The sequence below is a fragment of the Triticum urartu genome, chromosome 3 (assembly GCF_003073215.2).
Source record: "Triticum urartu cultivar G1812 chromosome 3, Tu2.1, whole genome shotgun sequence".
Taxonomy (NCBI): domain Eukaryota; kingdom Viridiplantae; phylum Streptophyta; class Magnoliopsida; order Poales; family Poaceae; genus Triticum; species Triticum urartu.
In genome coordinates, this window is record NC_053024.1 from 721,519,685 (window position 1) to 721,541,776 (window position 22,092).

Consider the following 22,092-nt stretch of genomic DNA (forward strand, 5'->3'; position numbering starts at 1 on the left):
CCGCATCCTCCCCCGCTCCACCGGCATTACTGTTTGATGATATTTTTTAAAAAATTATTACTGTCTTATAAAAAATATATTACTATTATGATTTAAACAAGTTTGAACATATTTAAACACAAATAATTATCAAACAGCATTTTAAATGCATAAAAAAAATTGTGGAGCGTGGGAATTGAACCGAGGACCTCCTGGTGTGAGAACTGGCTGCTGACCAGTCGAGCTAGTAGAGGGAACTTGATGTGGATCAGGTCAGGTGGAAGATAACCTGTTGGCTCGAGCAGAAATCAAAAAAAAATAATACTAATGGCGCACCAGGGTGAGGTGCGCCATTAGTATGGATGTACTTATGGCGCACCGAGGGGTGGTGCGCCATTAGTATTGTGCCGCCCCCATCCATATTTCCTCCCCGGCCCAAACCTATCCCCTCTCTCTCCCTCGCCCTCGCCCTCGATCCCCTTCCCCTCTCCTCTCCCAACGCCGCTGCCCCGCCGCCTCGACGCCGCCTCGACGCCGCCCCGACGCCGCTTCGACGCCTCGACGCCGCCTCGATGCCCCGACGCCGCCTCGACGCCCCGACGCCGCCTCGACGCCTCGACGCCGCCCCGACGCCGCCTCGACGCATCGACGCCGCTGCCCCGCCGCCTCGACGCCGCCTCGACGCCGCCCCGACGCCACCGAGGAGCACGACCTGGCGCAGGCGCACGGCGTGCAGGGCTACCCCACCCTCCTCTTCTTCATTGACGGCGTGCCCAGGGACTACTCCGGCGAGAGGACCAAGTGAGCAATTTCTGCAGATCCCCAATTCCCTCCCTGTTCCCGCTCCGCAGCTGCTGAGAATTTTGTTTTTGCTTTGCTGCAGGGACGCCATTGTCGCTTGGATCGGCAAGAAGCTGGGCCCTGCGGTGCAGAACCTCACCGCCGTCGACGAGGCCGAGAAGATCGTCACTGGCGACGACGTGGCCGTGCTCGCCTTCCTTGACCACCTCTCGGTATGCAATGCGCCTTCTCTAGTGGCAGCAAAGTCAAACAAACCCAAAATTTGCTTGTGTTTATATGAGTGGCATACATGAGGTGCTTGCTGTTTTTTCGTGATATATTAGATTCGTTTGCATCACACATTTTTAGAGAGAAAATGAAATGTTTTTAAGTGTGGAATGTCTGAATACATGCCTATATATGCAGCTGATGAATAGTAACTAGCAATCCCACCCGGTTATGTTCATGCCCATGGCTGTAGATTTGTTTTTCTGTGTGAATCTGATTGTAGCAGCGACCACCCCCAGTTTTGTAACTTGAGTCTGCACATCTAGGGACTTCCAGTTTTTTTGTGTGTGTGAATCTGAATGTAGCAGCGAGCACCCCAGTTTTGTAATCTGAATGTAGCAGCTAGCACCCCATTTTGTAATCTTGAGTTTGTAGCACATACTACATATAGACAGCAGACAGAGTTGCCTGCCATTTTTGTCTGAAATTTAAGAGGCATAATGAGAGTGGATAAACATTTTCAGTGGCATACATTGCAATCCTTCTTTTTTCAGACAGGAATGTCTGAATTTTTGTGTGTGTCTGTTTGTAGGGAGCACGTGTAGTCTTTTTCTGAATACTTCAAACTTCTCAGACTAAGCGAGGTCTTTTTGATTTCTTAAAAGTTGTGGCATATGGCGCAACTCCAGAAATTGAAAGTATAGTAGTAGCAGGCCGGAATGTATAGCTTTTGTTTTTCATATTTTTATAGATTTTCTGTTAAAATCTTTTCTTGTTTGAAGATATGTGATTTCAAAATCTAACAAGAGTATTTTCTGATCTATGAGCACTAGAGAAAATTTTATTAGGCAGGACAGTGCAGTAGTTGATGTATCTTGGGTTGATTATAAAGTTGCTTGGGTTTAATATTACCCAGCATGATGATGTATCAATGTAGCATTAGCATATGATCCAAGTGCTAGTACTGCTAGTAAATAGCTAATACAGTTAACGAAGAAGAAGAAAAACTGCTAGTACAGTTAATGAAGAAGAAAAAAAACTGCTACTACTGCTAGTAAATAGCATCAGACTGAATGTCTTTTATATATGGCCAATACAGTCTGATGGCCAATACAGTTATTGAAGAAGAAAAAAAAACTGCTAGTACTGCTAGTAAATAGCATCAGACTGAATGTCTTTTATATATGGTACTGCTAGTAAATAGCTTCTTCTATATACTAATTTGCATCAAAGTGTAGAACAAAGCATCAGACTGAATAACTAACAGTGGGTAATTAACCTAACTATTCATTTTTCCTTAGGTTAATATTAAAATGTCCAGTGTATATATATTTGAAAATGATTGCTGCTAGATGTTAATTTGCTGGTACTAGCTAGAATTTGGCACTGAAAAGCAAAAGCAAAAGCTAATTAACTGCTGGGTAATAGCACTGGTACGAGGTAGCTAAAATATGTGTTCTGAAACACTAAGAGCAGAAACACTTACTACATACATATGCTCAAGAAACACTTACTAACCAGAAAAGGTTTTGACTTGAAATGTTAATAGCACAGAGAGCACCACAAGTTAAACACCTCAATCTGTTAGTATTTGTCTGCATTTTCTCACATTCTTCTTGTATCTGATCCAGTATTGCTTGTAGTGGTTTGTCCAAAATGTTGAATGATACTGCTTGGAGATGCATATATTGTTTCACCTCTTCACATGCCAATGTATTTTCCATGTTGTGATGGAGGCCTTTTTTTCCTTGTCCACCCGAGAGGCCCTTGAGTTTGCTGGAATGTCGATTAACTTCCGTTCCGGCAAATTCGGGTACTCCATATGTCCTATTTTCAGCAAAGGTCATGCTGAAATTTTCCGTGAATTTTAGCATGACTTTGCTAAAAATAGGACATATGGGGTACTTGTGACTAATGCATGGGTGTCGACAAACCATTAATTATACAACCTTGGCTTTTAGGGTGCCTCGGTGTCGATAAAAACCGAAATGATGAAAGCTTAGGCTTTTAGGGTGCCTCGGCGTCGAAAAACCCTCAATGATAAAAGCTTAGCTTTTAGGATGCCTCGGTGTCGACAAACCCTAAATGATGAGACCATGATCTTGTTCCTTGACAATAACCAACTTTTTGACCAAACTTTGTTCCTATTTAGAGAGAAACATGGCCAACAACGATGAGGCCGGGGGTTCGGGCGGCAAGGCATTCTGGGAGCTGTCCCAGGAGATGGAGGAACAACCTCACTTGTATGAGGACGCCGCCTTCCCCACCGATCCTGAGACCACTGATGGTGCCGCCGAGGATGACCCCACTGATGCCACCACTGATGGTGCCGCCAAGGATGCCACCACTGATGATGGCGGCGCACGCACAGATGGCAGCCAACCGAAGAGGCAACGGAAGGACCGGCGCCCGACCGTGCTCCGCACCCTCAAGGAGGAAGTTACTGAAGTGGACTCCGACGGGAATCCAACGGCGCCCGAACGAATAGTCAAGTGGTACTCGCTTCAGCTCGGGTGCATTCTCCGGAGCACCATCTCAATCAACACCGAGAACCTGAGGCATCCTGACCGAGGGAATTTGCGCAACCTCCTCTTCACGAAGCTGCACGAACGATACAAGTTCCCCGCTGAATTTGAAAACACAAGCCTCAAAGGGAATAAAGTGAACAATGCTGCCCTCACGAAGATGAGCAAGGCCCTGTCTACTTGGAAAAGCAATGTGAAGAGAATGATTGAGAAAGGTGAGAGTTATGAGAAGATCAAGGAGAAAAATCCTTCGATCACCGAAGATGACTACAACGACTTCAAGATCAATTGCTCGAGCACCGCAAACTCCGAATCAAGTCAGTGGGGGAAAGAAATGCGGGAGCTGAACTTAGGGGAACACACACTCGGTCCCGGCGGTTACAGAGTGGCGGAGCCTATATGGGACAAGGAGGAGGCGGACCGTGCCGAGCAAGGCCTACCGCCCCTCTTCGATAAATACGGTGACAAGCAGACCAGGAACTTTGTCAGGGCCCGGTACAAGAAGGACCCAAAAACAAAGGAGCTTACCACGGATCCGAAGACCAGGGCGCTTGAGCTTGTTCTGGTAAGGAATACACCCCCGTGTAATTAGCTCCATATGGTTGCATTCTAATTAATGAAGCCAAATTTCTAAATGGTTCACATTCCTTCCGCAGGCGACTGAAAGCAGTAGCGCGGGGTCGACTAAGAGCAACCCTTGGGACACCACTCTAAATAGGGCGTTGAATGTAATGAAGAACAAGGATAAGCTCAGTAAGCCGACGTCAGCTGGTTGTGTGGCCGGCAAAGGCTTGTCGACAAAATGGTCATCATACTATAACACTGGTGGGCAAAAGGAGAAAAATACTAGCTCGGAAAGCCAGGCACGCGAGGTTCAAGAACTCAAGGCACAGGTGGCGCGGATTCCGGAGATTGTCCAAGAGCAAGTGCAACAACAACTCGGAGCGACGATCACCGCCATTGTGCCTACCTTGATCCAGGGGTTGAGTGCGTGGATTGCGGGCGGCCAACAGGGGCCGCCCCCGATTCCTAGCTTCACGGCCAGCAACTCGCAGAACGCGATGACGGGGCCATTGGTGTCTCCGGCGGAGGCAGCATTGGTGTCTCCGACGCCGGCATGGGAGCTTAATGCACCCGGGTGTACGCCGGCCGCCACCTCTGCAGCAAGCGGCCCCTCCGTCAACTGCACGCCCGCCATTGGCGGTGCCTCGACATTAGCCGAGCTCGACACCATCATCATGGTAACTAATTAAGCCTCTCTCGGCCGAGGACTTCATCTCCTTGCCTTTGATTGGGCATCCCTGACGCCCTACATGTTTTCGCAGGGCGCCACCGACGTTCCGTGCACTCTCCTGCACTTCGTGAACAACGAGTTGGTCGATGTCGCCAAGGGCAAAATCGTTCAACCGGGCAACCCCTTGTTCCACGGTACCCAGATGCCACCCAACTTGTTTAGGGTTCAACTGGTTCGGGTGCTGCCAGGCTGCGACGAGTTGTTACCTCCGATTCGACCCGTCGGGGCCGACGATGATGACGTGATGACCCTCAGTGCCTGCCTGAGCTGGCCCCTGCTTTGGCCGAAGAGCCAGATTCGTTTGGGGGCGGGGGACACCACCCCAAAGACAACACCACCAGTCGTGCCGGCGCCAAGTCGGCCCCATGGCAAGACCGCCGCAACGGTGCCGGACATCCCTATGCCACTGGATCCAAACATGCATATGGCACAGGATCAGAACGACGATGACGACGATACATTTGGCAACGTCGATCAGTACTTTGCCGATCATGGGTACGGTGGCGACTTCATGGGGCCTCCTTCTCAAGAACCCAACCCAACAAAAGACGTGCGCAATCTAGCTGGTACCGCGGAGAAGCCAAGTTGCAACAGGCGTCGTCTGCCGTTCAGCTCTCAGGAGACACCTCCAGCTGCTGACTTCACCGAGCCTCAGATAGGCGAGGTGCGAAATATTATCAGCCCCAACACACTCAGGAAGGCGGTCTGTGAGCAGAACTCGGCCCCATTACAGGAGAAGAAGAAGGCACGCAAAAGAAAGACTAACAAGGGTGCGGGCCAGCCGGCACCGAGTACGATCCGTACTCAGGACGGGCCACCTTCACCTGAGGATATCTCGAGGAGGGTGCATGTGGCGGGTAGGCCGATGCTACCGAGAAATATGCTCGATGCTGCAACCGGTGCTATGCGGAGCCTGCATGACAATGTTCTTTCTTTGGAGAAGCGGCGTCTCGGAGAGAAGGATGTGGCATACCCGGTTTTCGCGGCCAAGGTGCCAGAGGGCAAGGGCTTTGTGGATAACTCCATCGAGGGTACGATCGTCCTGCGGTCTGATGACATCCACGCTATGTTGAACCTTCATCCGCTGCACTACACTTTGGTTCGGCTATTTTCGCTGAGTATGGAGACGCGGATCATTCGCGACAAGACCCCGGACATCGTGATAGTCGACCCCTTCTACATGCGTGCCAAGATCTTGGGCAGCGCTGGGGACCGGCAAGTCGCGACTTCTTACGTCGAAGGCGTCATTCTGGCAAACCAAGATAAGGATAACTTCCTCGTGCCTTACTTTCCCGAGTAAGTCCTCCCCTCAACCGCCCCGTAACATATGAATTCTTAGATTTCGATCGTTTTTCTTTTAACATTCCGTGTTTTCTGCAGTGACACACATTGCACGCTCATCCTCCTAAGCCCCAAATATTCCATGGCCACGTATTTCGACCCGGACCGTCAGTCGAACGTAGACTACACAAATGTCAAGAAGGTTCTTGATGATATTCTCCCCGGCTACGTTAAATCTGGAGGCACCTTCACCAGGCCTATTCGTAAGTACGGCAAGCACGTGTTCTCCCACAATACGATGTTCTGCTGCGTCAAGCAGCCGCCTGGCGGTCTGAAGGGTGCCTACTACACCATCCATCACATGCGGGCGATCGTACGGGACCATCATCAACTTCTGCTACCGAGTAAACTCAAAGATTGGGCCGCGAGTGTGTCGTCAATCCAGGACGCAGACATCAGACAAGAATTCTTTCGCATCCAGTCGGAGTTTGCGGAAATCATCCATCAAGATGTCCTTCGTACCTCGGGGCAGTTCTACCTCAGAAATCAACCGTCCAATAGTGACATCGACACAATGCTACAAATGCAGGCTGACAACGACCGTTATTTCATGACTCCCACGATAGACGGCGGCTTCATCCACGCTCCGGTCCCTTGAGTCAAGTCGAAAGCAGTGATGCTGTGTCTAGTTCTGAAACATCGATTGGCTCATGTTGTAATTAAACTTTAATGAACTTGTAGTATGTCTCTTTGGTTTCGAGAGTCGTTCAACTTAGATGTAATCGATGCTATTAATGTCTTGCTTTTCTCTTCCGATCGTTCTGTTGCATACTTATATATTGCTTATGTATTGTCTGTGAATTGGTACTAACGTTTCGTTTGGCTAGTGCATAGCGATGCCGTCGTATGTCGTGTACAAGGGTAAGGTTCCCGGAGTCTACGACGACTGGGAGGAGTGTCGGAGACAGGTTCACCGATTCAGCGGTAACAGTTACAAAGGGTACACCACTAGGGCCGAGGCCGAATCTAGATACGCCCGCTATCTAGCGGGAGAGGGGAGGGAGCGTTGGAGGAACCAGATGAAGACGATTTTCATCATGATGACCGCAGCTCTCTTCTATGTGATGGTAGTTTAGATGATCGATATCGACTTGTAATGTGAAGACAAACTCGCTACTCGCGGTCTCGAGACTTGTAATATAATGTTCTATCTTTGTTCGGTCTTTTCAATTCGGAGACTAATATGATGAATTGTATTCGAAGACTAATATGATGAATTGTATTCAGAGACTAATCTTCTATTGTATTCGATGAATCTGTTGTTGATGTGTGCTGTCTATATTTTGTCCAATTATATATTTTGTAACCTGTGCAAAAAACAGAAAATAAAAAAATAAAAAAAACCTAATATTCATACTAATGGCGCATCACATCAGAGTGCGCCATTAGTATGCCAAAGGATACTAATGGCGCATCATTAAACAGTGCGCCATTAGTATGCCGAAGTTACCAATGGCGCATCTTGTTGTTGTGCGCCATTAGTATGCCAAAGCACCTGGGTATACATGGCCCCCTGGGAGGCATACTAATGGCGCACTGTTGTATATACTAATGGCGCATCTGAGGTCCGCCATTAGTATACCAGATACTAATGGCGCACCAGTGGTGCGCCATTAGTAAAATATACTAATGGCGTGGCACTAATGGCGCACCCCTAATGCGCCATTAATGGCCAAATTAGGTGCGCCATTAGTAGGCCCTTTCCTAGTAGTGAGTGGGAAGGGACCAGCCCCTAGGTTGGCTGGGGCGCCTCCCACCAAGGCCCAAGGCGCCTCCTAGAGGGAAAGGGGGCAAACCCTAGGGCAGATGGGCCCTAAGGCCCACCCCAGGTGCGCCTCCCCCTCTCCCTCTTGTGGTCGCCACCCTAGATGGGATCTAGGGCTGCCGCACCCCTTGGGATGGGAACCCTAGGTGGGTGCGCAGCCCTCCCTCTCCCCCTATATATAGTGGAGGCAAAGGGGCAGCCCAACACACGAAGTTCCTCCCCTGCTGGCGCAGCCCTACCCCTCTCCCTCCTCGTCTCTCGTAGTGCTTGGCGAAGCCCTGCTGGAGTCCCGTGCTCCTCCACCACCACCACGCCGTTGTGCTGCTGCTGGATGGAGTCTTCCCCAACTTCTCCTTCTCCCATTGTTGGATCAAGGCGTAGGAGACGTCACCGGGCTGCACGTGTGTTGAACGCGGAGGCGCCGTTGTTCGGCGCTTAGATCGGAATCAACCGTGATCTGAATCGCTAGGAGTATGACTCTTTCATCCGCGTTCTTGCAACGCTTCTGCTTAGCGATCTACAAGGGTATGTAGATGCACTCTCCTTCCCCTCGTTGCCAGATTACTCCATAGATTGATCTTGGTGATGCGTAGAAAATTTTAAATTTCTGCTACGATCCCCAACATGGACAGTATGCAACGACAAGCATTTCATCGTAATTAATATCATCCCCAACATGAGCTAGGTCTATGCGTAGTTTCTATACACGAGTAGAACACAAGTTGTTGTGGGCGTCGATTTTGTCAATTTACTTGCCGTTACTAGTCTTATCTTGATTCGGCGGCATCGTGGGATGAAGCGGCCCGGACCGACCTTACACGTACTCTTACGTGAGACTGGTTCCACCGACTGACATGCACTAGTTGCATAAGGTGGCTAGATGGTGTCTGTCTCTCCCACTTTAGTCAGACCGGATTCTATGAAAAGGGTCCTTATGAAGGGTAAATAGAAATTGGCATATCACGTTGTGGTTTTGGCGTAGGTAAGAAACGTTCTTGCTAGAAACCTATAGCAGCCACGTAAAAACTTGCAACAACAATTAGAGGACGTCTAACTTGTTTTTGTAGCATATGCCTTGTGATGTGATATGGCCAAAAGGATGTGATGAATGATATATGTGATGTATGAGATTGATCATGTTCTTGTAATAGGAATCACGACTTGCATGTCGATGAGTATGACAACCGACAGGAGCCATAGGAGTTGTCTTAATTTATTTATGACCTGTGTGTCAACATAAATGTCATGTAATTACTTTACTTTATTGCTAAAGCGTTAGCCATAGTAGTAGAAGTAATAGATGACGAGACAACTTCAAGAAGACACGATGATGGGCATCATGATGATGGAGATCATGGTGTCATGCCGGTGACAACGATGATCATGGAGCCCCGAAGATGGAGATCAAAAGGAGCAAAATGATATTGGCCATATCATGTCACTATTTGATTGCATGTGATGTTTATCATGTTTTACATCTTATTTGCTTAGAACGACGGTAGCTTAAATAAGATGATCCCTCACTAAAATTTCAAGAAAAGTGTTCCCCCTAACTGTGCACCGTTGCGAAGGTTCGTTGTTTCAAAGCACCACGTGATGATCGGGTGTGATAGATTCTAACGTTCGAATACAACGGGTGTTGACGAGCCTAGCATGTACAGACATGGCCTCGGGACACATGTGAAACACTTAGGTTGACTTGACGAGCCTAGCATGTACAGACATGGCCTCGGAACACGGAAGACCGAAAGGTCTAACATGAGTCGTATAGAAGATACGATCAACATGAAGATGTTCACCGGTGTTGACTAGTCCGTCTCACATGATGATCGGATAGGGCCTAGTTGACTCGGATCATGTTTCACTTAGATGACTAGAGGGATGTCTATCTGAGTGGGAGTTCATTAAATAATTTGATTAGATGAACTTAATTATCATGAACATAGTCTAAATTGTATTTGCAAATATGTTGTAGATAAATAGCTCACGTTGTAGCTCCCTGTTTCAATACGTTCCTAGAGAAAGACCAAGTTGAAAGATATTGTAAGCAATGATGCGGACTGGGTCCGTAGTCCAAGGAGTGTCCTCACTGCTACACAGAAGTCTTACGTCTTTGATGCACCGCTCGATGTGCAAACCCCTACAACGTCATCTGTGGATGTTGTGAACACCTGACAGACACATCCTTATGACTGCTTGATAGTTTAGTGCACCATACTTTACGGCTTAGAATCAGGATTCCAATGACGTTTTGAACGCCATAAGACATATGAGATGTTCCAAGAGCTGAAATTGGGATTTCAAGCTCATGCCCGTATTGAGAGGTATGAGACCTCTGACAAGTTCTTTTGCCAACAAGATGGAGGAGAATAGCCCAACTAGTGAGAATGTGCTCAGAATGTCTGGGTGCTATAATCACTTAAATCAAGTGGGAGTTAAACTTCCAAATAAGATAGTGATTGATAGAGTTCTCTAGTCACTATCACTAAGCTACTTGATCTTCGTGATGAACTATGACATGCAAGGGATGGAGTTGATCCCGGAGCTGTTCGCGGTGCTTAAGACCGCAAAAGGTAGAAATCAAGAAGGAGCATCAAGTGTTGATGGTTTAACAAGACCACTGGTTTCAAGAAGGGCAAGGGCTAGAAGGGAAACTTCATGGATGGCAAACCAGTTGCCGCTCCAGTGAAGGAAACCAAGGTTGAACCCAAACCCGAGACTAAGTGCTTCTATTGGAAGGGGAACGGTCACTGGTAGCGGAATTACCCCAAATGCATGGTAGATAAGAAGGCTGGCAACTTCAACAAAGTATATAAGTGTTATTAATGTGTACCTCACTAGTACTCCTGGTAGCACCTGGGTATTGGATACCGGTTCAGTTGCTATTATTGGTGACTTGAAGCAAAAGCTACGGACTAAACGGAGACTGGCTAAGGGCGAGGTGACGATGTGTGTTGGAAGTGTTTTTCAAAGTTGACGAGATCACCATCGCACACTCCATCTGCCTTCGGGATTAGTATTGAACCTAGATAAATGTTATCAGGTGTCTACGTTGAGCATGAATATGATTAGATCATGTTCATTGCAATACGGTTATTCATTTAAGTTAGAGGATAATGGTTATTCTGTTTACATGAATAATACCTTTCATGGTCATGCATCCTATGTGAATGGTTCATTGAATCTCGGTCGTGGTAATACGCATGTTCACGCCAAAAGATGTAGAGTTAATAATGATAGTACCACTTTCTTGTGGCACTGCCGCTTAGGTCATATTGGTGTAAGATGCATGAAGAAACTCCATGTCGATGGATGTTTGGAGTCACTTGATTTTGAATCGCTTGACACATGCGAGCCATGCCTCATGGGTAGGATGACTAAGACCCCGTTTTCAGGTACAATGAAATGGGCAAGTGACTTGTTGGAAATCATACATGCTGATGCGTGTGATCCAATGAGAATTGAAGCGTGCGGTGGATATTGCTATTTTCTCATCTTCACTGACGATTTGAGTAGATATAGGTATATTTACTTAATGATGCACAAGTCTGAAACATTTGAAAAGTTCAAGCGGTTTCAGAGTGAAGTTAAGAACCATCATAACAAGAAGATCAAATTCCTACGATCTGATCGATGAGAATTTCTGAGTTATGAGTTTGGCAATCACTTAAGACATTTTGGAATTGTTTCACAGTTGAAGCCACCTGGAACACCACAGTCATAATGGTGTGTCCAGACGTCGTAATCGAACCTTATGAGATATGGTGCAATCTATGATGTCTCTTACCGATCTACCGTTTTCATTTTGAGGTTATGCGTTAGAGACAGCTGCATTCACTTTAGATAGGACACCATCTAAGTCCGTTGAGACGATGTCGTAAGAATATGGTTTGGCAAGAAACCAAAGTTGTCGTTTCTTAATGTTTGGGGCTGCGATGCTTAAGGCTTCAGCCGAAGAAGCTCGAACCCAAAGCAGACAAACACATCTTCATAGGATACCCAAAGGTGACAGTTGGGTATACCTTCTATCTCAGATCTGAGGGCAAATTGTTTGTCGCTAAGAACGGGTCCTTTCTCGAGAAGGAGTTTCTCTCGAAAGAATTGAGTGGGAGGAAGATAGAACTTGATGAGGTTGTCGAACCTTTACTTCAACCAGAGAGTGATGCAACACAGAAAGAGGTTTTCTGTGGCACCTACGTCTGTTGAATAGGAAGTTAATGATAGTGATCATGAAGCTTCAGATCAATTTGCTATCGAACCTCGTAGGTCGACAAGGATATGTACTACTCCTGAGTGGTACGATAATCCTGTCTTAGATATCATGTTGTTAGACAACAATGAACCTACGAGCTATGGAGAAGCGATGGTGGGCCCGTATTCCGACAAATGGTTAGAAGCCATGAAAGATGATATAGGATCCATGTATTAGAACAAAGTATGGACTTTGGTGGACTTGCCCGATGATCGGCAAGCTATTGAGAATAAATGGATCTTTAAGAAGAAGACGGACGTGGGCGGTAATGTTACCGTCTATGAAGCTCGACTTGTGGGAAAGAGTCTTTTCACAAGTTCAAGGAGTTGACTACGATGAGAATTTCTCACCCGTAGCGATGCTTAAGTCTGTCGGAATCATGTTAGCATTAGCTACATTTTTCGATTATGAAATCTGACAGATGGATGTCAAAACAAGTTTTCTTACCAGTTTTTGTAAGAAAAAGTTGTATGTGATACAATAAAAGGTTTTGTCGATCCTAAGGATGCTAAAAGGTATGCTGGCTCCAGCAATCCTTCTATGGACTAGAGCAAGCATCTCGGAGTCGGAATATATGCTTTGATGGAGTGATCAAAGCTTTTAGGTTTATACAATGTTTGCTAGAAACTTGTATTTACAAAAAAGTGAGTGGGAGCACTACAACATTTCTGATAAGTATATGTGGATGACATATTGTTGATCCGAAATAATGTAGAATTTCTGGAAAGCATAAACGGTTGTTTGAAGAGTGATTTTCAAAGGAAGACCTGGATAAAGCTGCTTACATATTGGGCATCAAGATCTATAGAGATAGATCAAAACGCCTGATGATACTTTCAAAGAACACACACCTTGACATGTTTTTGAAGGAGTTCAAAATAGATCAGTCAAAGAAGGGGTTCTTACCTGAGTTGTAAGGTGTGAAGTTGAGTAAGACTCAAAGCTTGACCACGGCAGAAGAAAGAGGAAGGACGAAGGTCGTCCCCTATGCTTTTGTCATAGGCTCTATACGGTATGCCGTGCTGAAGTACCGCACCTGATGTGTGCCTTGCCACATGTCTGGAAAGAGGGTACAAAGGTGATCTAGGAGAGGATCACCAGATAGCGGTCGAAATCATCCTTAGAGGAATAAGGAAATGTTTCTCGGTTATGGAGATGATAAAGAGTTCGACGTAAAGAGTTACGTCGATGCAAGCTTAACACCTATCCAGATAGCTCTGAGTAGAGATACCGGATATGTATAATGGAGCAATAATTTGGAATAGCTCCAATGGAACGTGGTAGCAGCATCTACGATATAAAGTTTTGCGAAATACATAGAGATCTGAATATGGCAAGACCCGTTGACTACAACCTCTCTCACAAGCATAACATGATCAAACCTAGAACTCATTGAGTGTTAATCACATAGTGATGTGAACTAGATTATTCAGTCTAGTAAACTCTTTGGATGTTGGTCACATGGCGATGTGACCTGTGAGTGTTAATCACATGGCGATGTGAACTAGATTATTGACTCTAGTGCAAGTGGGAGACTGTTAGAAATATGCCCTAGAGGCAATAATAAATTAGTTATTATTATTATATTTCATTGTTCATGATAATCGTTTATTATCCATGCTAGAATTGTATTGATAGGAAACTCAGATGCATGTGTGGATATATAGACAACACCATGTCCCTAGTAAGCCTCTAGTTGACTTGCTCGTTGATCAATAGATGGTTACGGTTTCCTGACCATGGGCATTGGATGTCGTTGATAACGGGATCACGTCATTAGGAGAATGATGTGATGGACAAGACCCAATCCTAAGCCTAGCACAAGATCGTGTAGTTCGTATGCTAAAGCTTTTCTAATGTCAAGTATCATTTCCTTAGACCATGAGATTGTGCAAGTCCCGGATACCATAGGAGTGCTTTGGGTGTGCCAAACGTAACAACGTAACTGGGTGTCTATAAAGGTTCACTACAGGTATCTCCGAAAGTGTCTGTTGGGTTGGCACGAATCAAGACTGGGATTTGTCACTTTGTGTAACGGAGAGGTATCTCTGGGCCCACTCGGTAGGACATTATCATAATGTGCACAATGTGACCAAGGAGTTGATCACGGGATGATGTGTTACGGAACATGTAAAGAGACTTGCCGGTAACGATATTGAACAAGGTATCGGGATACCGACGATCGAATCTCGGGCAAGTATCGTACCGATAGACAAAGGGAATTGTATACGGGATTGATTGAATCCTTGACATCGTGGTACATCCGATGAGATCATCGTGGAGCATGTGGGATCCAACATGGGTATCCAGATCCCGCTGTTGGTTATTGACCAGAGAGTTGTCTCGGCCATGTCTGCATGACTCCCGAGCCCGTAGGGTCTACACACTTAAGGTTCGATGACGCTAGGGTTATAGGGAAAGTATGTACGCGGTTACCGAATGTTGTTCGGAGTCCCGGATGAGATCCCGGACGCACGAGGAGTTCCGGAATGGTCCGGAGGTAAAGATTGATATATAGGAAGTATGGTTTTGGCCACCGGAAGTGTTCCGGGCATCACCGGTAGTGTACCGGGACCACCAGAGGGGTCCGGGGGTCCACCGGGAGGGGCCACGGGCCCCGGAGGCCTACATGGGCCAATAGTGGGAAGGGACCAGCCCCTAGGTGGGCTGGGGCGCCTCCCACCAAGGCCCAAGGCGCCTCCTAGAGGGGAAGGGGGCAAACCCTAGGGGAGATGGGCCCTAAGGCCCACCCCAGGTGCGCCTCCCCCTCTCCCCCTTGTGGCCGCCACCCTAGATGGGATCTAGGGCCGCCGCACCCCTTGGGGTGGGAACCCTAGGTGGGGGCGCAGCCCTCCCTCTCCCCCTATATATAGTGGAGGCAAAGGGGCAGCCCAACACACGAAGTTCCTCCCCTGCTGGCGCAGCCCTACCCCTCTCCCTCCTCGTCTCTCGTAGTGCTTGGTGAAGCCCTGCTGGAGTCCCGCGCTCCTCCACCACTACCACGCCGTCGTGCTGCTGCTGGATGGAGTCTTCCCCAACCTCTCCTTCTCCCCTTGCTGGATCAAGGCATAGGAGACGTCACCGGACTGCACGTGTGTTGAACGCGGAGGCGCCGTTGTTCGGCGCTTAGATCGGAATCAACCGCGATCCAAATCGCTACGAGTACGACTCCTTCATCCGCGTTCTTGCAACGCTTCTGCTTAGCGATCTACAAGGGTATGTAGATGCACTCTCCTTCCCCTCGTTGCTAGATTACTCCATAGATTGATCTTGGTGATGCATAGAAAATTTTAAATTTCTGCTACGATCCCCAACATGGACAGTATGCAATGACAAGCATTTCATCGTAATTAATATCATCACTTGTGCTTCTTTTGTTCAACATGTAATTTATGGATTTTTTCAATTCGATTAGTACATCCTGTGCCATGCTAGACCATATGTATTGGAGAAGCTTGGTTTTGGTTTAGATGACTTTGAGAATGTGGAGACGAGGAGGGCTCACTTAAGAACTAAACATGGTTACGAGTTTCTGGTTAAGTTCTACAATGCGGTCGATCGCTCCCATTTTGGTTGCTCTAATTGGGAAGCTCTCTGCAAGGCATATGGATTTGAGGAGGGAATGCGAATAAGATTTGATATTCGTCCCGAAGATTATGATGATGATGATAATATCGACATCTGGGTGGATGTGGATATGCCTCCAGTTTTGCCTAGATGTGAGTTTGTCAAACTAATTTGTTAAGTTCAGTAATTTATGTTGTTAATTTAAAAATATTTGGTGTTCGTCCATACTAAACTTATTTATTTATAATTTTCAGCTTATTTCTTATCTTCAAGAAATACTCGGAAGGTAGTAGACAACACATACTACAGCTATGACTCCAAGCTTAATTGTGAGGAGAAAGGTTATCTTGTCTCATTCATAAAAGATGTTGAGGCCTTCAAAACCAGTCACTCTATCAGCCAAAATTATACTAGATACGTGCCACTAGTCCATAAATTGCTTGATGATAACTTCATTGCTAAAAACTTGGTAAGATTTTGTTAATGATGGTAACTTCATTGCATACATTATTCTTAAGTAAACCATTGCTAACTATATATGTTACTATTTCGTTTTTGAACAGAGGCTCCCGAAGCAGGTTGTTCCTGACATGCTATTTACCGAAGGTGATATGCATATGGTTAGCTTACGACCAACTCTTTCGGAGGCTTACCATACCGCATACTCGATTTCTTCAAACGATGGAAGGCTCAAAATCAAAGAATGGAGCAAAGTGATGAATGCGCACACACAAATAATTGGAGACAAAATGAATGTGCGCAAGCCACAAGTTGGAGATAGGTTTATGTCCATTCTTCATTATGGTGAAGGACCGGTTTATCTGTTTTATGGTATTTTAGCTAGGAGAGAGGAGTAGGTCCTAAGTATTAAGAACAATTAGTTAGTGTTGATTATATATGACTACAATGTCTTAGACTTGATGGTGATGCTGAGTAGGAGTAGTGACTATGAGTACTATGATGATGATGAGGACGAGTTGTTATTATAACTAGTGACGAAGTTGTTATATGATGTCCCATCATGGACGAAAATGATGATTATGAGGAGTTATATGACAATGATATATTATGATGATAAGTTGTTAATGATATTATGATGATGATGAGAAGTTATTATGTCATTGGGTGAAAGAACCGCCGATTAGTTTCAAATGGATGGATCCAAAGTGACCATTGGTTACTTTGGATCCATGCACTTGAAACTAATCCAAGGTTCTTTCACCTAGTGATTTAATAACTCACTACGATGTAAAAACAATCTCTAAATTGCTACTGTATGAAAACTTGTATACAGGTATATGAATACGAACTAAAATTCAAAAGAAATGGAACAGTGAGTAATAGTAGTAGCGGTTGTTTTCGAAAGCGCTACTAATAATTAGCAGTAGCGATTGACTTGGAAAGCGCTACTACTAAGTAGATATAGCAGTAGCGAGTGCCAGTAGGCGCTAATGCTAAGCATTAGCTGTAGCGCCTTATCAGTAGGGCGCATCCCCACGCTACTGATAGGCCAAAAACCAGCTACTGCTAGGCTTTTCCCTAGTAGTGTAAGCTAAAAGCCACTATTCAGAATAGTGTTCTATTTGCACATGACTTCTTGAAACCATACAAAGTTCATAAATGAACTATTTGACCCAACACCCTGCATCGTTGCTTCTTAAGCAACAATATACTTAGCGGTTTTGTCATAGAATTCGCCACAATATCCTTTTCGGGCATATTCCAATTTTTTGTGCCACCATTATGTGTATAATAAAAACCCTTAATTGGAATCAAAAATCGCTTTGAGGACATATGATGATTGTATCATATAACTCCTTACAACGAGTTCACATTGATGTGACTCGCCTGAGCTCGAAGGCGCCGCCCCATTGAATGTAGAGACGCTGACCCGAGAGCTAGAGCAATGGTTGGTCTCGATTCTGGGGTAGCCACGAAGCACGACCACAAGCCGAAGCACACACAGATCAACAACACCATAGATACCGAAGGAGAACGATATCAGAGGGTAAGCCGCTGGGAGATTCACTGAAAGGGAGCCGTCGAGCCATAGGACGGAGGTAAGGACCGAGGAACAGATGATCCAGCTGAAGAGGAACCTTGTCACCTACGACGTTGTTGTCACCGGGAAGGGGAGCCCCATCCCCTGCCGCCCACGCTCGAGGGCGCCGACCCACCAGGACACCGCTAAACGCCACTGCAGAGCACATGATGCTGAATCTGAAACCTCCCCAGAAGTGACGCCACAAAGACGACACCAGGCGCCCACCTTCAAGCCGTTGCACGCATCCAAAGCACTAATATAAGCTTCCCCAGGCGGCGCCTCCAAGGAGGGCACGACGCAGCTGACGCCGCCGCCGTCCACCCTCTGCTGGAATTCAAGATTTCGACTGGGAAGCCTGGCAGGGGTGGGGAGGGGAGCCCATAGCGGCGACTCCAATAGCTGAAAAGGGACATCCTGATGAAGATATGCAAGTGTTGGATGGAGTTCTTCCTTGGATCTGTATTAATTCACTAAGGTGAATGTATCTAGACGTATTTCAGTGCCAGATACATCCGTTTGAGCGACAATTAATATAGATTGGGGGACATGAAAAATGCATGCAGCAAGAAATGAAACACTGGAAAGAAGAACCATACCTTAATCAGATTGTTCTAGATCTTGGAAAGTTGGAAGCATTGGTCAAAGGGGGAAACAAACAGAATAGTATTAGGCAGTAAGGCTGATAGGAGATAACCCGTCGTAATGGAGAGATTCTAGCCCTAATCTACTGTGCTGTGCACATACTGTAGCATCTCAAGACGCTAGCGGTGCATTGATCTATAAAATGGATATCAAGAAGAGAAATAATGGTCGGAAAATCACACAGATATCAAGAGGCAGAGCAAACCCCCTGTGCAGAAGTTAACCAAAACATACCGGTACACATCTCAAGATGCTAACAGTGCAACATAATATGAAAAATAACCATAAAGCTATCAACAGAGAAAGGTGTTCTGTTTACAGCAAAGAGGGAAAGGTGTTGGTGCAGAAAGAAACGTAGTACCACCAGTCTTTGAATTAAATTTATATATAGCAAGCTGTCAGTAGAAAAGCAAATGTCTAAACATGGAAGCTCAGAAGTATGTCAAGTACTCCCTCCGTCCCAAAATTTTTATCTTAGATTTGTCTAAATACGAATGTATCAAGTCACGTTTTAGTATTAGATACATCCGTATCTAGACGAATTTAAGACAAGAATTTTGGGACGGAGGGAGTAACTGGTTTGCAAATCTCTAAACATGGAATGACAAACTATACATCTGCAATGGAAATGATATGTACATGCAAATAGAACAGAAGAGCATGGTCAACTAAATGGGATGTAAAAACCATAGTGGAACTGTAATGTGAAATACTCCTACAAAACCTTCTACTGTTAATCTAAGTACCTTTGCTTGTGTGGTTCTACAGTAGAAATTGGGTCAATCAATAAGTAATCCTGTCACGCATCATATTCTCTAAAGGAAAGAAAAGTTGAAAATTTTCGAATGATGATTGCACCTGTCATTGTGATAATTTGAGAATATGGTTATTCCTAATTTTAGGATGAATGGACAAAGGCAACACGCAAGCACATACAAAAAAAATTAAGTTATGGCACAAAATCTGTTCAAACAGAAAAGATAAGTACAACAAATCCAGCATTGTCCATGCAAGCACCGATAGTGAAAATACGGCTTCAAATCATTGGATAAGGGGTGAAGTCGTTAGCATCAACGTTTTGGGTACCGAGTGAAAATTCGCGATCTCGCGCGGTTACCGCGTTTACCGTTCTCCCTCGAGAAACAGTCGTACCGAGCAAAATATCTCGAACATTTTGAAAATTTTGAATTCAAACACTCACTGTCTATTTAAATAGGCACCATCTCTTCCTTTACAACAGGACAGGCATCCTTTCTTGACCAGCTAGTCACGGGTTCGAGTCTTCCCTCGCGTATTTGTATTCTTTTTTACGAAGCAAAAGTTCAAAAATGCAGCAACATCAAGGGGTCGAACTCACGCCGTAGGAGGAGGCGGAAGTTGCGGTCCGCTAGCCACTACGCCAGCGCATTGTTACTGGAACTGTATATAGAGTAAAATATGTATCTATATCGACGTAAAAAATATTTGAATTCAAATTTTATTTTTAAATTTCGTCCGAATTTTTTTCGGAATTTCGCGGTTACCGTGGTAACCGCAAATTCCGGTGACCCTCGAGAAAAAAGGTCTGCTTGGGATCCAAAACTATGGTTAGCATGACATTACAAGATATACTTCCAACGATTTGTAGCTCCCTCCCTCCCTCGCTTGGCCTTCTTTCTCACCAATAGCTGAAAAGGGACCAGGCGACCGTGACTTCCATCCAACACTTGCATATCTTCATCGGCATGTGATTAGTGCTTGTTTCAGCTTCCATAGCAGCAAACGATGCAGCAGTTATCTCTTGGTCTTCTTCCTCACCAACACCATGCTGCCAGACAGAAACTTTCAGCTTCCCTCCTTTTTTAACACAAACAACTTGGCGTGATAGCTTCACAGAGCCACCAGCATCAACTGGCAACTCACGCTCGTTAAAATCCAGCAATGAGATCATCACACCACTTTCAGAGTCGGTGCTAGCAGTAAGCACACCACGAAAACCACGAGGAAACTGCCCTTCAGCGACTCGAACCTGAATTGTTGCCTCCACAGAGGACGATACAGTGTAATGCTGCAGCTCCAGTGTGCAAAGCTTGCCAGTGTGCTTGATAGGAAGGTAGCAGCCTAACCTGTACGTCTTAACAAATTTGCTCAAATCTTTGTCCTCAGATTCAGTAGCACCTCTCACTTTGAGCCTAGCCTCCAAATACGAAGGATCAACCGTCATGACAACACCACGGGTAGGACCGGTCAGTTTTAGGCATGAATCCTGAATGCATCAGTATTTAATTATAAGTAAACAATAAGAAAAAGAAGTTTCATTCATCAATAGCATTAACGTACTGGAATATATTCAGTTTATCCTACGTTAATACAAGTTAGGGTGCATCTATCAAAACAAAATTTATATATCAAGTGAAACTTCAAGACGGTGACTTGAATCAAAAAACTTGTTGATGCAAAACATGAAAAATGTAACTTAATGATTAGCAGAATTTGCGAGAGGAAATTTGAGATGGGAAGTGAACATGTTAAATATCTATATCCCTTCAGCTTGCCGGAACCAATTGAAAAATTAAACTACAAATTAACAATAGGTAAACATTGCATGGCATAAATGGAAAAGGACAGAGCTTGTCAGGTGAATGCAGAAGTGCAGGCCATAAATTTCTGTGAGTTGTATTACAAAATTATGGAAGAAATATTAGCATGATGCTTCTCTGACAAATGGAAGCAATAATAATCATCATATAAATGATGACCTCGTAATAGTAATACTATTAATAAAATATGATATTTTTATACTCAAACCAAGCAAACCGTGACATTACATACAATGTTTAGCGAAAAACAAATCCTACGCACCATGTGCAACTTTCTGTCAGGAACTGGCATAGTTATTCATGCATGCATAGCTTTGAGATATATTTCTTTCAAAAATCATGCTTTCTACATAGTAGAAAATTTGACTTGTGGTCAGGTTTGTGAATGGCATGGTAGTTATACGGTGATGCACAAGGAAAGGAATGATTTCCTTGCTGCTATTCCATTCCAATCCTAAAGGGTGGGACAAAATACAGTTTTCAGGAACCTGTTCATTGATACTTTGGCAGTCCTCCCTTTGTCGGTTGAAAACTATATTGCATTTGCGATCCATCACATCACGCACTGCGACAAACCCATAGACATCCAACGGCCACTGTAACCCACCGGTTATTTCTTTCACTTGGACTGAAACAATCTGCAGAGTTTCCATGGTGCGGACAGGGCGTGGATAATTAGGGTCCTTAATATTTTCGTTCGTAAAGCGCATGCAAGGGATCTCCGCTGCAATATATACAATCTAGTTAGTTGCAAGAGTGATGGTGGATGGGAGGAGACAAAAACAACATATCAGTCAAATTGCATTTTTCTCAGGGGCACATTGCTCCGGATTCTGTATAAATTAAAAGACAAAAGGAGACAACCAAAAATTAATAGTATATCAAACCAAATAGTTTAGGAGATTTGCGCTGCATAGATCCAATCCTAGCAAGAAGAAAACAAGCTTGAGCTGCTGCTGATGACGATGCTTACTGAACGCAAGAGAAATAGTTTCGGAGGAGGACAAGCTGCTTACTGATGGCTTCGAAGGGAGGCCAGATCCAGTTATCGCGAGCCCTCTCCCACGACTCGTTGTTGTACTTTTCCCACGCGGCT

At 45.2% G+C, this 22,092-nt stretch overlaps 1 protein-coding gene across 1 annotated transcript; it reads right to left on the bottom strand.

The window, feature by feature from the left end:
- Positions 1–20,074: 20,074 nt before the first annotated feature.
- LOC125547306 lies at positions 20,075–21,706 on the bottom strand. Its single transcript, XM_048711238.1, has 2 exons — positions 21,485–21,706; positions 20,075–20,662 (listed from the first exon to the last, which is right to left on the bottom strand). The coding sequence occupies exons 1-2, from the start codon at positions 21,704–21,706 to the stop codon at positions 20,075–20,077; spliced, it is 810 nt and encodes a 269-aa protein (XP_048567195.1).
- Between the last annotated feature and the right edge of the window lie 386 nt (positions 21,707–22,092).

Excerpts from the sequence above, each read along its gene's own strand:
- LOC125547306 (XM_048711238.1), bottom strand. The coding sequence starts at position 21,706 with ATGCGCTTTACGAACGAAAATATTAAGGACCCTAATTATCCACGCCCT. Across the intron at positions 20,663-21,484 it reads GCCAAAGTATCAATGAACAG|GATTCATGCCTAAAACTGAC; the intron begins GTTCCTGAAAAC and ends TGATGCATTCAG.